At 57.1% G+C, this 15073-nt stretch overlaps 1 protein-coding gene across 2 annotated transcripts in view; it reads right to left on the bottom strand.

Annotated features, from left to right (window-relative positions):
- The window catches only part of GRIK3 (glutamate ionotropic receptor kainate type subunit 3), a 213398-nt gene that overhangs the window by 27143 nt on the left and 171182 nt on the right, over positions 1-15073 (bottom strand). For both annotated transcript variants that reach the window (XM_025856681.2, XM_073902892.1), the window contains exon 10: positions 10083-10286. In XM_025856681.2, coding sequence (XP_025712466.1) covers positions 10083-10286 — 204 coding nt within the window. The remainder of the gene's footprint in view (positions 1-10082; positions 10287-15073) is intronic.

Here is a 15073-nt window from a genome sequence, read left to right as displayed (position 1 = left end):
ATTTCTATTGTTTTAAGCCACCTAGCTTGTGGTCATTTGCTGTGACAGCCCTGGGTCACTCCTACATCTGCTGCTTAGGGCCTGGGCAGGATGCTCCTTCTCCCGCCCCATTCAGATGAGCAGGCCTGGGCCCACCCTGAAGCTGGGCTGCATTCCCAGAGACATGAACCTGACTCCGGCTGCGGACCATGGCTGCCACAGCGTCTCCTCAGCATACACTTTGCATCGCCTGGCTGAGCTTCTGAGCCCTACGGCTGTGGAACATGCAAATTCATTCCCATTTCCCTCCAGATCCTTCTGCTTCTGCTTCCACAGTCCACCAAGAAAACCAGTCTCACTCCTGCCACCCATGCAGGACTTCTCCACAGGGCTCTGTCTGCTGGCTCTCTGCCCACGTACGTGGTATCCCTGGAATTCACCTTCCAGTCTTTTCTCAAAGTGGTGTTGCTCCAGCTAGAATTCCCCCACTCCCAATCCTGCTTCATTTACAGCAAGACTTCCCTCTGCCCTTAGGATAAAACATTCTTATTAGGGCTTCCTTAAGCCTTTCATGATCTAAGAACACTTTTTGTCCAAGAGAACTTTCTACAATGACAGGAATGTTCTCTATTGGCATTGTCCTATATGGTAACCGCTAGCCACATGTGGCCAAGAGCTTAAAATGTGGCTTATGTAACTGAGGAACTGAGTTCATACTTTAAATTTCGCATGAAAGAATTTTAAAAATCATTTTTATTTAAGTTTAAATTTAAATAACCCCACAGGCCTGGTGGCTACCGAGCTGGAAAGTGCAGACCCAGCCCTGCCCGCCTCTCCAGGCTTTCCTTACCTCATGTCCCCTTGTTTGCTGTCTACTAGCTTCTTTCAGACCCCCCAACCCTGGCTCTCTCTCACCTCAGGACCTTTGCACATGTGAGTTCCTCTACCTGGGACTTCTTCCTCCACAAATGCTTTGTGTAGCTAATGCCTACTTCTCTTTCAGATCTCAGCTCAATTATGTCCACAAAATCCTCAGGTGCTGTCAGGTCTCCCTGGTGATTCCTCTCATAGCACAAGTATTTTTGCTCTTAGCACTGACCAGAGAGGCTTCGTGATTTCTCCCCCACTGGGCCATAAGTTCATGGGAGCAGGGTCTGAGCCTGTGTCTTTCCACCATGGTGGGCCCCAGGCCTGGCACAGTGCCTGGCTCACAGTCCGCCATCAGTAGACTCTGGGACTGGATGAATGGGGCTGTGTAGGAGAGACCCTCAGCAAGCATGTCCACAGAGCCAGCTGGCTGAGCCCGTGGCAGTTTACAAGGGGGCAAAGCAAGTCAGGCAAGGTGTCTGCTGATGACTCCCAGACTCCACCCTTAAGAAAACATGGTGCTCCCTGGAAGCCCATGGACATTAACTTGACACCCAACCGCCTCAACAACCCACACATGAGAACAGAAAGGACTCCTGAGTATCAGCGGATGGGTCACCTCTTAACACCTGTGATTCACATGCTGGTTTCCTGACCGGTGGCTACCACTGCCTGCCAGTGAGGAAGGATGCCCATGCCCCTCCCTGGCCTGGGAGAGCCGCTGAGCCTCTCTCCTTCAGGAAGGAAGCACGGGTCTTCCCCGCTTCAGGGCCCCAGGGGCCCCAGGATGGACACACCACAGCTCCATCTCCGATCACTTGTTCACTTGTTCCTTTCCTTACCTCTCGGGGCTCCGAAGGTGGCATCAGCCCAGCAAGTTGCTGGGGGCAGTGAGCCCCCTCTCCCTCCACATGCTGGGAGGTCCTAGTGATCTGCTCCCATAGCGCCCCCCCAACCCCCGCCGCACTGCTCCTCAGTGTCCTTATCACAACTAAATTCTTATTTATAAGTCACTGCTTAATACCTCGCTCCTCTGCTGGTGTATAAGCTCCAGGAGGGCAGGGACTGAACTGGATCGCACACTGATGTGTCCCACGGGTGAGCACAAAGCCTGGCCCAAAGAAGGGGCTCAGTAAAGTTCTTTTGCAAGATTGAGCAACAAAGTACCCCCCAAGGGTCCTGACCAGCCCTTACCACAGCCTAAGGGGGCTGAGCTCTGGCCTCTGTTTCCCTGCTCAGCAACCCCAGTCTCCCTGAAGTCACGTGACCCATGCCAGTCTGCCCAGGTGCTGCCCCCCACCCCACCCCTGCCTCTCACCAGCCTTCCTCCAGAGTTAGGTCTCCGCTCCCTGTACCCTGGCCTTTGATGGGCCCCTTACTTCTGGCCTGTTCGCTAGGAGCCCTCGCCTGTGCTCATGGCCCTCCTCAGGTAGGTCCTAGTGACATCTTCAGCTCCACAACCTCCCCAGTCAGCACCCCGAGCTGCCCGGCCACCCCGGGGAGGGTCCACCCTTTGGGTTCATCTGTCCCCCACCCCCAGCCTGTCGTGCTCCATCAAGGACTCTGCCCCACCCCAGGTGAGCTCCCAGCAGGCCTAGCTTGCAAGTGCCCTGGCCCAGGCTTGGGGAGGGGGCCGGAGTTGGGGGCTGGGGCAGAGCCTTCCCTGGCCTTGGAAACAGGGGTCGGGACCAATGCATACAGGCCAGAGTCCAGGTCTGTTCCCTGGCTGGGAGAAAATGGGACACAGTGGGGTGGTGATGGCATGTCTGAGACCAGATCTTCCTGTCACATCTGCTGGGAGACCATAGTGCATGGGCGCACTGGCCATGTCGGGAGACATCTTCCCAAGTCTGTGTCCTCCTTCACTTACCCACATGCACCAGCTGGGCCGCTGCACACCAGGGAGCCAGAAATGACCCAGACCCCCTCCCTGGGTTCCCCTGCCTGCTGCTGGCCACGGGACAGGGAAGGCATTTCAGGAGCTACTCCCACCTCTTTTAGCACCTTCCTCCGGGGTTTCATGGGATGGACCAGAGGCCACTCCCCACTGGTTGCTGAGCCAAGGGCTCCAGTCCAGGCACTGGTCTGCAAGCCTTTACCTGGACACACTACTCTCACAGGACACGTACCCAGGCTGAAGGGTCACACGGGTTCATCCATCCCTGCACTACTGTCTGCTTCCTCCACTAGAATGTGAGGCCCGCAGGCTCGGGGAAGGGATCCTGCCTGTTTTGTTCCCTGCCCTATCCTCAGTGCTGTCATGGGGCTTACCTTAATACATTTAATGAACAAAAGAATAGCTCGACCAAAGGGAACACTGGATGTACCCACCTTCGGAGGTTTAGGAAAGGTCACCCGGTAAGCACTTCCCCAGGCCTGCCACACTGCAGTTCTCACAGGGTATACTGAGTCACAGGTAGTACCTGCGGATGTCCCACCAGACAGCTGCCACACTTCATCAGCACCATGGCCAAGAACAGCCTGGGAAAACCCCTATATATCTCAAGAGATGAGGCCAGGTGCTAGGAAATGCCTGTGTAGACTGAGGGGTCATGTACCCATGCTTCACACACGGGCCCCCGAGCTGCCGGACGCCTGACGGTGAGAAATGAAGTCTGTGCCTTTCCCAAGCCTGCGACAAGGGTCTGATTCCTGAGTGCCAGCAAAGGCACAGCGGGGCGGGCGTCCCCTGCTTTGTGGCACACGATCGGGGACGCGCCGCACCGCCATTCCCACCTCTAAAGGAAGCCCCCTTCCCCACGCCCTGGGTGACCACCAGGCAGGGGTCCACCCAGGACCTGGCCCAGCGCTGCAGGCCTCCTGATGAGGGTGAAGACATGGCATCCTCAGCGCCCCACACAGGCAGGTACCCCAGCCGTGCCCCGGATAGCTCTTCCTTGGTTTCTCTTTCTCATTCTTCAGTCTCAGCTCAAGAGTCACTCTGGCCTGGAAGCCCTCATCATTTCTCCTCGTCCTACACTTCCCAAGTCCCCTGCACCCCTCTGGGGTGCCGACTGAAGTTTTAATAGAAGTTAGCTTGGCTGATTCATAGTTTGTTCCCATGAGTGGGGGCGGGGGCGAGGGCCACGGACGGCCACCTTGGCTGCTCCCATCTCTCTAGTCGCTGCCCCCGGGTCTGGCACATCGTGGGGGCCTGGTTCGGACCCCTGCCCTCGAGCACCAGGTCGGGTACTCTGGCTCTGACTGTCCTCATGTAGGCAAAAGCTGACACTCACCTCCTACCTGCCCGGCCCGCTGTGGGCACTGCGGCAGGGTCCCCATTGGTTCCCATGCCTGCTGCGCCAAACCCAGAAATGCATGGAAATCCGGAGCCCATGGACAAACCTGTCCCCCCTCCTCCCCTCATCCGAGACACACTCTCCAAATTTTTTCTAGGGTGTCGGCTCAGGGACTGGTCACACTCAGTGCGGACGGGCTCACTAATGAGGCCTCGTATTGGCTTTCTGCAGCCCCGCTCCGTGTCCCTGCCCCTCACTCGCTCCCTGGCACCACACCCCCATACTAGGTGGTGGCACCTAAGCCTCTGCCTCAGGCTCTGCTGTCCGGGAGCCAGGCTGAGACTGTTCCATAAAGTTCTGTAGAACGAATGGAGTAGGTGACCCTCAGGCGGGGGTCAGTGTGTTCCTCTCGCTCCCTCTGACCTTCGGCTCCCTCCGATTCCCCCTTGCCCTAGAAGCCCCATTGTACCCGTGCCTTGACCTCTCTGGCCCCTGGCTGTCTGACCCCTGACCTCCAGCCAGGCTTCTTCCAGGTCTTTCTCAGGGTGGGCTCTGCTGGCTGGGTCCTGGCAGCTAACAGTTCTTTGGTGAATCTCAGTGTGGCCCCGGGTCCTTCCCGCAGCCCTGGCCTGCTTCCCTGCTCCTTCTCAGGCAGCTCCTGAACTTCCCCGGAGCTCCGCGGTCATGGCCCTGGCAACCCGGCTGCCCTACCACGAGTCCACCTTTGCGTGCCCTCGGGAGATCCCCTGCCCTCAACTGCCCTGTCCCACTCAGGTCTCTACCTGCCCCAGGTGAGCTCCCAGCATGCCTTGCTTCAAAGGGCCCTGGCCAGGCTGAAGGAGGTGGTTTGCCAGAGCCTTTCGTGGCCACACAAACAGGGGCTTGGGGTTCTTCCTGCCACGAATGCATGGAGACCAGAACTAAGGTCTGTTTACCGGTTGAATGACAGGGGACATAGTGCGTGATGGCCTTGACACCTGACCCTCCGCTTGCACAGGATGGGAAGCTCAATGTTTAGGAGCTCACAGCCGTGCCTCTGGGGAAGGTGTGTGAGTCCGTGTGTTCACTCACACACCCTCATTCACCAACGCCTGCTCCCTGTGCCCAGCCCACGCCCAGAGCGGTTCCTCAGGCGCTCACTATCTGGAAGAAGGGTTGGGCGGGGGGAATGGGCACCTGGAGCCGTGCCATTCTCTCTGCTCGGCACTCAACACGACGAGGAGGCAGAGGGGATGTCCGGGCCGTGCCAAGTCTCTCACAAGGGAAAGGATGACATACCGCGGCTACCCGTGACCGCTCCTCGTCTCCATCCTGTTCTATCCCCCATTTTGGTCCGGGCCCATCCACGCGCTAGCAAATCCTCCTCACCTGCTCTAAGTGAGGTATGAAAACTGAGAGAAAGGAGAACTAACGGCTGCCTGTGACCTGGGGGGCATTTATGCATTCGCTTGAGGCCAGGCTCCTGCTTCGTCTCTGCCCAACCCACTCCCCCTGATTCCAGGGCTTAGGAGAGGCAGCCAGGACCGGATTCCTGGGTCACAGAGAATAAAATTTGCAGGGAGCCAGGCCAGGAGCACTCAGGAAACCCAAGCCGGGGCTGACCCTGCTGCTCGCGCCAACACGTGGACGCTGTTCACGCCCCTCCTTTGACCTCCCTGTCTGTCACGTGTGACCCTGTGCCCGTGCCTCTCCAGGAGCCTCTCCTCCTTCGGCATCTGTCACCCATGCTCTCCTGGTTCTCCTCCTTCCACTCTGGCCTCGGCAGCTCTGGCGTCTTGTGGAGCCCTCCCTTTCCTCTCTCCCTATGTTTCCTTGTCGTTCGGGTCCTCCCCAGGTTCCCATCTCCCCTCTGCCCAGCAGTCCCGCCTCTGACTGCCTCCCGAGGTTCCCCCACGAGGCTGGGCTGATGCCTCTCAAATCTCCACCTCCTGCCCTGCTCTCTCCTCTGACTGCCCAGCCATATATTCAGCCACCTCCTGGCACCTCAGTCCCAGCGTGATCTCCGTACCTCCCCCACTTCCCCGATTTGACCACGAGGCTCTTTATTTGGGGATGACACGGTCACCTGTCCAGCTGGAATTTCATACCTGTCCTGGTGCAAAAATCCTCCCTTTGCCTCACCTCCTTCATGCAACCCATCACTGATCTTTTCAATTCTACCTTCTCGTCTCCATCCTGAGCCATCTGCCTCCCTCCTTCCCCACGGCAGCACTCCCTTCTTTCTCTCCACTATGCTCTCCTTCACCCAGGCCCCAGCGATGGCCTCCAGACCGGCTCCAGTTTAGCCCAGAGGCACAGTGATTTTCCTCCACATGATTCTCATGTCACTCCCTTCCCGCTGTGGTCCCCCCCAGCTCTCAGGATGAAAACCAAATACCTCCGTTTAGCACCCAAGGCTCTTCAAGAACGTCTCTTGCCCCCTTCTCCAGCAGCAGCCTCTCTTCTTGGATTCAGACTCTCCACACTCTGAAAGCTCAGCCACCACCCGCTCCCCACCCCCCAGCACGGTCCTGGGCACCAGGTGCCAGGACAGAAGCTCTGGATGGCAGGTGTCAGGAAAGGTCAATGCCCCCGAGTGAAGTTAAGGGCCTTGCAACGTGCCTCCGTTCCCTGTGAGTCTGATCAGTGTGAGTCAGTTTCCTGACGCTCCTATTTGGATTCAGAGGCACAAGGTTGAGATCCCGGGTCGCTGTGGCCCACCAGGATGACCGTGGCTGAGGGACCAGCTCTGCTCCTGCCACCGCGTTCATCCACATGCGTACTTTAGACAGCAGGGCTGTCCCTGGAGGGAAGGCTAAGGGGCAGCTCCCAGGTGCTGCCCATTTACGGAGAGCCAGGCACTCTGCTAAGCTCCCCGGGCCGTATCTCATTAAATCATCCTACAAACCCTGTGAAGAAGGCTTTTTTTTTTTTTTTTTTTTTTTATTACTCCCATCTCATAGATGTGAAAAGAGAGGCCAGAGAGATTGAGTATGTGCTAGACCTGGAATGTGAAGTCGTCTCTATTGGATTCCAGAGTCATTAAAACACCTGGGAGTAATTTAAGGCATGGACGTGGGCAGAAGAACTTCGGGAGAGGGGAAATGAGAGAGAGCAGACAGTAAGGCTGGAGAGAACGACAGTCTGGGAGAGCCAGGCTGACGGATGGAGAAATCACCGCTCTGTCCGATCCGTCTGTTGCTCGCGCCATTGGAAGAGGCAGTGGGGTGAGGGGGGCAAGAGAAGTGTGTCCGCAGGAGGGGGTCGCACCCTGAGCCTGCCCCACTTCCTCCATAAGCCTGGCTCCCTGGAAGGCCATGTGGCGTGGGACAGAGGTGAGCAGAGTGTCCGAGAAGGACTTCTGAAGTCCTGCTGGTCAGAGGCTCCACCCAGGGCCGCCAAATGGGCCTCAGGGGGCAGATTCTTGCAAAGGCAGGCATTCATCACTTTTACGTCTGCGTTCAGATCCCTAATAAGGAAGTAATAATATTGCCAAGCCTTTACCACGCTACCTATGAGCTAGCGAGAAGACTAATTATCCGACGACACTAATAAATGGTTATGATGTTATTAAAAATGGCACCAAGCTAGGATTAATAGGCTCATCAATTGTAGGGAATCGGGTTTAACAAGGTCCCCTGCATGTCCCGTCAGGGCCCGTGACTTGATGGATATGGCGCCGCATGGAGGCCGCGGATGAGGCTGCCTCCCCTCTTTCCCCCAGTGGAGGGTCAGCTTGGAGAGGCCTTAGAAAGGCTGGGTTTTTCTGATCTGCCCCCTTGTGAATGCTCTTCAAAGCTCTGGACGCTGGAGATGCTGTGGCTGCCAGAACTGGCACCAGCCCTGCTCATTTCCACAGGTGGCCCCAGCGCTCCGTGGGACCCCCACCCCCTCCCCAGCCCAGCCTGCCTCTGCAAAGGACAGGCACTGACACCCACTGGGGCCCCGCATTCCAGAGCCCCCACACCAAGCTGCAGTGGGGGAGCTGAGAAATGGAGAGGCCTCTGGGGCCTGCTGACTAATTTCCATAATAATTATAGTTATTACTAATAATGGTGACACCACCACTCCCTTCCCTTTACACTGGATTCCACAATCGAGGAGTGCTTCCCCACCAGCTGTCTCCTCCCAGCCGCTCAACATGCTGGGAAGAACACAGGGCAGGTATTCCGTATTCGTATTCTCGATGTTGGGTTAGAAACTAGGAGCTCAGGGACTTAAGGGGACTTCCTGAAGCCCCCTCCTTGGCCTTGAAGGAGTAACCGTACGATACAAATAAAAATAAGAAGATCAAGCACTGACCTGGTGCAGATGGCCTAATGCACGGTTGTGAACTTAGCGCTCACAGCCTATGGGGCTGGCTCAGTTACTGCCATTCCCATTTTACAGATAGGGAAACAGAGACATAGAGAGGCCTAGAAATTTGTCCAGGCCTGCACAGCTAGGTAATGGTGGAGTGGGAATGAAGCCCAGCCCAAGTTCGTGCTGGTGACCACGAGCCTCTCCCACCAGCCCTCCATGGGAGCCTGAGTTCCAGGGGGCCTAGGAAATAAAGGCTCTGCTTGAGCCTTCCCACCGCTCCCTCCCCTCCAAGGCTCCAGGGTCCCTGAAGGGCAGCTCCCCGCCTCGGTGACAATCCCATGGCTGGTACTTTCCATGCCAAGATCTACAGAGCGGGGCCCTACCTCTGCCCTGCCTCCTGGGGTCAAGAGGGCTCTTTGCAGGGGTTGGAGCACGGGGCTTCTGAAAGCAGAGAGCCTCCAAAGACTCCGCCACTTTGAACCCCAGCTCCAGCACTTACGAGCCGTGGGTCCTCACCGCTCTCTGCCTCAGTTTCCTCATCTGTAAAATGGGTGGTAGGAACAGGACCTACCTCACGGGGTCGTCGTGAGGATAACTGACAGGAGGGGAACATAAGGGGTCTAGCACAGCTCAGGTCCTCGTATTCGTTAGCAGGTCTTTGCTAACAGATGCCTCTGGAAAGCTGAGGGCTCTGGGCTGGAAGGCAGGAAACGTTTGCTACGTGCCACCTGAGCCTCCACAAATGGCTCCTCCTTTCATTCCTGCAACAACTGCAGGAGCTCTGGTGGTTGTCACTTACTCCTATTTTAGAAGTGAAGAAACGGAGACTCAGGCAGGTTGATGAACATACCCGGCCGCACACCTGCTAGGTGCTAACGTGGGGCCTGAGCCTCAGCTCCGGCGGGCTGCGTCTGGGCATCTGACAAGCCTTCGTCTTACTGAGGGCCTCGCCATGGGCTGCGCCCCACACCTAGTACTTCCATCCCGGGTCACAGTAATCCTCTGAGGAAGGAAGGAAGGATACCCATCCCGCAGATGAGGAAATCGCTTAGAGGGGGTCCCCTGAAAGGCCCCTGTCACACAGATGGTGAGCAGGGTACCGGCACTCAAACCCAGGGCCCCTGCCTGCCCCCTGCTGTGGTGACCGCACACCGTGGCTTGTCTTCCCCCCAGCGTCCCACAAACCCCAGGCCCCTCCCACCAGCTGCCCCTTCTTCCTAAAGCCCCACCTGTCTGCCTCCCTGTCCTCTCCCCACTCAGGCACAGTACGTCCCAGCTGACCCTTGCTTGTCCCCTCACCAAGCCCTCAGCTCCCTGCACCACCGGTCTCCCCACTGGGCCCAAAGTCACTCAAGGCAGGGACAGATCTAACTCTATGCCCTAGAGTCTGGTGCTGGCACCTTGCCCACGTGGCTGGGGCATCCTTTGGTTGCTCCTAAAGGAGCAAGAAGCAGTGAGGAGCTGAGGGAGTCCTCCAGAGTGAGCTCACCAAAGATACCAGTGGGAAAGGCTCAGTCAGACGGGGTGGGGGCGGGGGGAGTTCATGTGTGCTTGTGTGGACCCAGGGAGCTGGGTCCTTCCCAAGGTCACAACCTTTGTCTCCATCTCCCCTGCCCCCAGGGTCCCCACCTGCTGGGATGCCCCACCCTAACATGCACAGGACTTGGCCAAACCTCCCAGGGGTTCCCCAGCCCCTGGGGCTCCCTTCCCGCTTACATGGTCGATGAGCTCCTTGATCATGCCGTTCCACTGGCCCTTGTCGTCCTGTGCCCCGTACTTGCCGTCCTCCACCAGCCGGATCTCGTAGGAGAAGCCTAGGATGTGGGCCAGCTCCTTGAGCAGGTCGATGCAGTAGCCCTCAAAGCGGTCATTCCCAAACAGGGTCCTGTCGGACTTCCGGAACATGACAAAGGGCTCTTCCTGCAGGGAGAGATGGGAGAGGAGCTGACAAAGGCGGCATGGGTCAGGAGAGAGCTTGGGCTGGAACCTCTGCTCGTCTGCAACTTCTAGTGGCCCGAGGCGGGGGCTTCGTAGGTATTTACTAATGAACTGTCCGATGGTCACAGAGCTAGGAAGGGGTGGAACAGGCATCTGGACTCAAAATGATCGGATTTGAATCCCAAGCCCTCTGCTGCACCATCAGTGTAAGGCCAGCAGTTCTCAAAGTGTGGTCCCCAACCAGCAGCCCCAGCAGCACCCAGGAACTTGTGAGAAATGTACGCTCTCTGGCCCCACCCGGACCACTGGGCCAGTAACTCCGGGGTGGAGCCCAGCAATCTGTTTTAAGAAGCCCTCCAAGGGAGGGGTGCCCCGGTGGCTCAGTCGGTTGAGCATCCGACTCTTGATTTTGGCTCAGGTCATGATCTCAGGGTCATGGGATCGGGCCCCCGCTGGGCTCCACACTCAATGGGAAGTCGGCTTGGGATTCTCCCTCTCCTTCTGCCCCTCCCCTCACTCACAATCACACTCACTCTCTCCAAATTAATATATAAATCTTAAAAAAAAAAAAGCAGCCCTCCAGGGGATTCTGATGTCTGCTCATGTGTGAGCACCCCACTGCACAAGACCCTCCATCCAGTATCCTCCCTGACTTCTCCCTGATACCCTTCTCTCCTTCCGAGGATCTCAGTCCCCAGCACGAGGATATGCTAGGTGAGTGAGGGCTGGTATGAGAGCCTGCACTCGTATGTGGACCCAGGAGGCACTAGGAAGTCAGCAATTGCCAAGTGCCTGTAGAGGGCCTAGCATGCAGCCCAGCAAGGGCGTGCTCGACAGACCCGGATGTCACCCTGCGGGGGGGGGGGGGGGAAGGAAGTGGGGGAGGGACCAATAGTCCCGCTTTACAGATGCAGACAGTGAACGCACAAGGACGTGTGACTGGTTGGTGTGAGCTCACCCTGCTGGCAAGGAGAGCCCCTGAACTCAGGCGGGCGTAGCCCCGGAGTGCAAGTTCTTAACCCCCTCACAGTGCCAGAGGCCCCGAGCTCCAGAGTGCCTCTCCCTGGTGGGCAGGGGGTCCTCAGCAGGTAGCTCTCGGTAGCCAGAGCACAGGTCCCTCTGTCCCACCTCAGGCTCCCTCCCTTACAGGCAATGGGGACCCAGCAAGTGGCTGGGAAGAGGGCACACCTCGGCCTGATTTCTCATTTAGAAACAAGCCCCTCGCTGCCCTGCGGAGAAGCGGGGGCAGAGGCAGGACAGACAGTGGTCCAGTCTGAGGTCTATGGGGTGAGAACTGTGGGCTCTGCTGTGGTAAAATCCAGGCCCACAGCAGGGGTCCAAAGTGCAGGTCGACGCACAAGTCCATGTTTCCCCGGGGTCCACCCACCCAGCCTCACTGACAAGTCCCTGTCCCCGGGCTGTGGTGGACGAGCCACCCCTGAGCCAACTCAGTGTTTCCTGAGCTCCTACTACGCACCGGACACCGATTCAGGCTCTCTCACAGGCTGCTTGATTCAGGCCTCATAGGCCTGCAGGACAGGTCGCCAGCAGCCTCTTGCTGGGCTCCCACTGTGGCAGGTGGGCTCGATTCTCTGGCCCTGATCCCCCAGTACTGCCACCTTTCAAAATCCCACCCCACCCCAGAACTCATTTATTCTAGATTTTCAACAATCCTTTGGGATGCTTCAGAGCAAGGACGGGGGGCGTGTGTGAACCCCCAAGGGGTTCCTGCCTCTCCAGGGATTCTGAGAAAATCACCTCTCAGTCTTATTGGGTAGAACAAACACTGGGGCCTCTGGCTGGAGTCCATGCTGAATCTCCGCGCCTCCCATCCCCACCCTGCAACCAAGTAGGCAGCTCACAGGGTTGGTGAGAAGAGCCCAGGTGGGGCCGGGGAAGTTGTGGGGGGCTACCTGGAGGGAAGGGGGCTGTGGTTGGTGCACACACTGCCATCGTGCAAATCCATCTCTGAGAAGGTGCTGCCACGAACCCTGGCATGGGGCCCAGTGAACAGGGCCTGGGGGCAGGAGCCTCAATCCCCCCAACCCCCATCCTTTTGGTCGGATATTCTTGTGCAGTGAACAAAGTATACCACTGTCCCTGTTGGCCCTGATGTGAGCTCAGGGAAAGAACTGGAGAGAAGGTACTAGCTCTCCCAGGGGAATCACCAACCACACACAGATTCCTGGACAAAATCTACCACCTTCTGTAAAATGGGGAGAATCCTAGAACCCACCAGACAGGGTTGCTGTGAGGAGTAAATGAGCCAATCTATATGAAAAGCACTTACAACAGAGCCTGGCAAATGTAAGTCGTCAATATGATTGATTGATTGATTTTTATTAATATCGTTACCTTCTTTCCGTGTGCCGGGTAGCCCGTGACTTCAGTGCCCTTTCCAGCCTAGAGACCATGTCCAAGGTCACCAAAGGTTGAAAACCATAGCTGGTGGCCAAAAACCTTTCAGGAAAGGCCCCTGAGATAGCTCACTTCCTGACCCTCCCTCCACGCCCCTCCCTGGGCCTATTCTCTAAAATTAGCACTTCATTTGTGAAGCCACCACAGCCCCAGAATCTATACATCTCCATATAAATACGCTGCCTTCGGAGCAGCTGTAAAATGCCATTAATTTCGGGAAGTGCTTTGCGGATGGCATACATATTTAACAGCCAAAGCCCAGAGCATTAAAATGGTGCTCGCCTTAGTAATGTGTCTCTAGACCTGCAACATTTCCTAGGGGGTAATTCTGAACTCTGCCAACTACTTATTCATGGACTATTTCACAATTTATTACTGGAAATGTCCAGACAGCCAATTCACAAGCTCTCTCGGCTGCTAATCGATTGCTCAGTGAAGGTGCCCTCAATTTCATAACTTCATGCTCTCCTATTGCTCTGGGAGAACAGCCATAGGAGTGCGGTAATATTTCTCTTCAACAAGCCACAGGAAAGAGGGGTCCAGAAAAATAACCTTTTCCGACTTTTCGTGGCCAGCTCTCTCAGTCTGGTTTCTCTCTGATCACTGACACCAACGTGAGAGCTGGGCCTTGTGCTTAGCTTCTCCCGGCGGCTGGACCTGTGGGGTTGGAAAGGGGTCTTGGGGGGAAGGATGCAAGGGTGAGCTGCCCGCTATCTGCATTCCCAAGCCCCCTTCGGACACAGGCAGCATCGATACAGTCCACCCAAGTGCACACCCGTATGCACCATATGCCACCGGCACTAAGTACCACATTCTTGGTGTTCTGTCAGCCCAGCCCTGCTTGGCCACAGGGGCGAAAGGCTCTGCACCCAGGACCTTGGCTTCTGCCTGTTAGAACCAGGACAGAGCACTGGGAGTCCTGCCCACCCCAGAGGTGGGGCCTACGGTGGTCCCTGGCCTGGGATGGTCCTCCCAGCCCACACCCTGGCCTTCTTTTGCTTCTCTGCCTCTCCTGTTGCCCCGTGCTAGGGGTCCTGCCTGGTGGTTGAGTCTTACGAGGTCACAACGTGCACACGGCACAAATACACCCGTCAGTGTGTCTCCAGACACCTGAGTGTGGCTGGGCCAGTCCCACACCCACACACATAACCGCACGCATGTCAACACTGCTGCTTTCTTCAGCAGCCTGAAGACCTCGGAACCTTCAAAGGCAGGGCCCCCAGGAGTGAGGCAGGTGTGTTTTCTCAGTGTGTGAGCTGAGGTTGGAGTGGATGAATTTTTCATGAGCCTGTGGAAGAGCAGAGCCCGAACAGAAGCTGGGGCCAGGCAGAGAGGGGGCGGGAGAGGGCAGGCTTCCAGGCTCTCGACCTCAGGCATGGAGAAGGCCATCTGCAGCTCTGAGGGGCCAGGGTGAGTGGAGTTAGGGCTCCGTCCATCTGTGTGTCCATGGTAAAGCACCCTTTGCTCCTAACTCCAGGGTTCGGGATAGGGGAGGAGAGGCAGGTTTAGGGCAGCCCAGTGGGAGCTGTGGCCCTCTGTCGTGCCCAGATTCCAGGGAAAAGAAAGAGCAGAAACCCCTCTGATTAGGGGTCCAGCCCTTTTCTTTGGGGGCAAAGCAGTTGGATGTTCCTGAGCTGGGCTTTGGTACCTGCCTGTCACTCAAAGTGCCGTTGCCCGGACAACACACTTGCAGGCAGCCTGGGTCCTCAGTGCACTCACAGGACGTGCTGGCCCTGCTTTCACGCTGCCAAGTGCTGGGGCTGGGTTTTCAGCTAGAGCAGCTGGGCTGGGCCACTCTCCACAACTGGTACGGCTATCCCAAAGAGCCCCAGCCTGAGAACAGCAACCCCCCGCCCCCAACCGGGCTCTGAGACAGGCGGACCACACTGAGATGTTCAGGAGCATCTGGACCAGCTTGAGGTTTTTGGGAAGGAGGCCCCAGGCCCGTCCTTGCGTGGGAGTGGGCCTCTCTCACTCAGGAGACTCTGAAGACATTTTTAGCTGGACACAGAGAGTTTCTCGGAGACCAGAGCAAAGGCTATGTGTCACACCCCCTGGCCCCATCAGGGATCCTCCAGACATTTTCCTGGCCATTTCTCTTCCTCCAGGAAAGACTGGCCTTCTCTCATGGACCCACAGGGAGAAGCAGACCCTACCCTTCATGAGCTCTGGGCAGTGGGGATGCAGACAGCAATCATGGGCCGCCCCCAGTCCATGTGGGCATCTGATACTGCAGGATGGGGTTAAGACGGTGGGTGGGACATCTGCTTCAGGTGGGTCAGCAACCATGTCAGAGGTCAAGGCCAACGGGGGCCAGGGGGAGGGAATTATCATGATGTCAGGCCCAGGAG

Source organism: Callorhinus ursinus, unplaced genomic scaffold, assembly GCF_003265705.2.
Source record: "Callorhinus ursinus isolate GAN/ISIS: 27379988/994484 unplaced genomic scaffold, GSC_fseal_2.0 scaffold18, whole genome shotgun sequence".
Taxonomy (NCBI): domain Eukaryota; kingdom Metazoa; phylum Chordata; class Mammalia; order Carnivora; family Otariidae; genus Callorhinus; species Callorhinus ursinus.
This window is presented reverse-complemented; position numbering and strand designations above follow the sequence as displayed.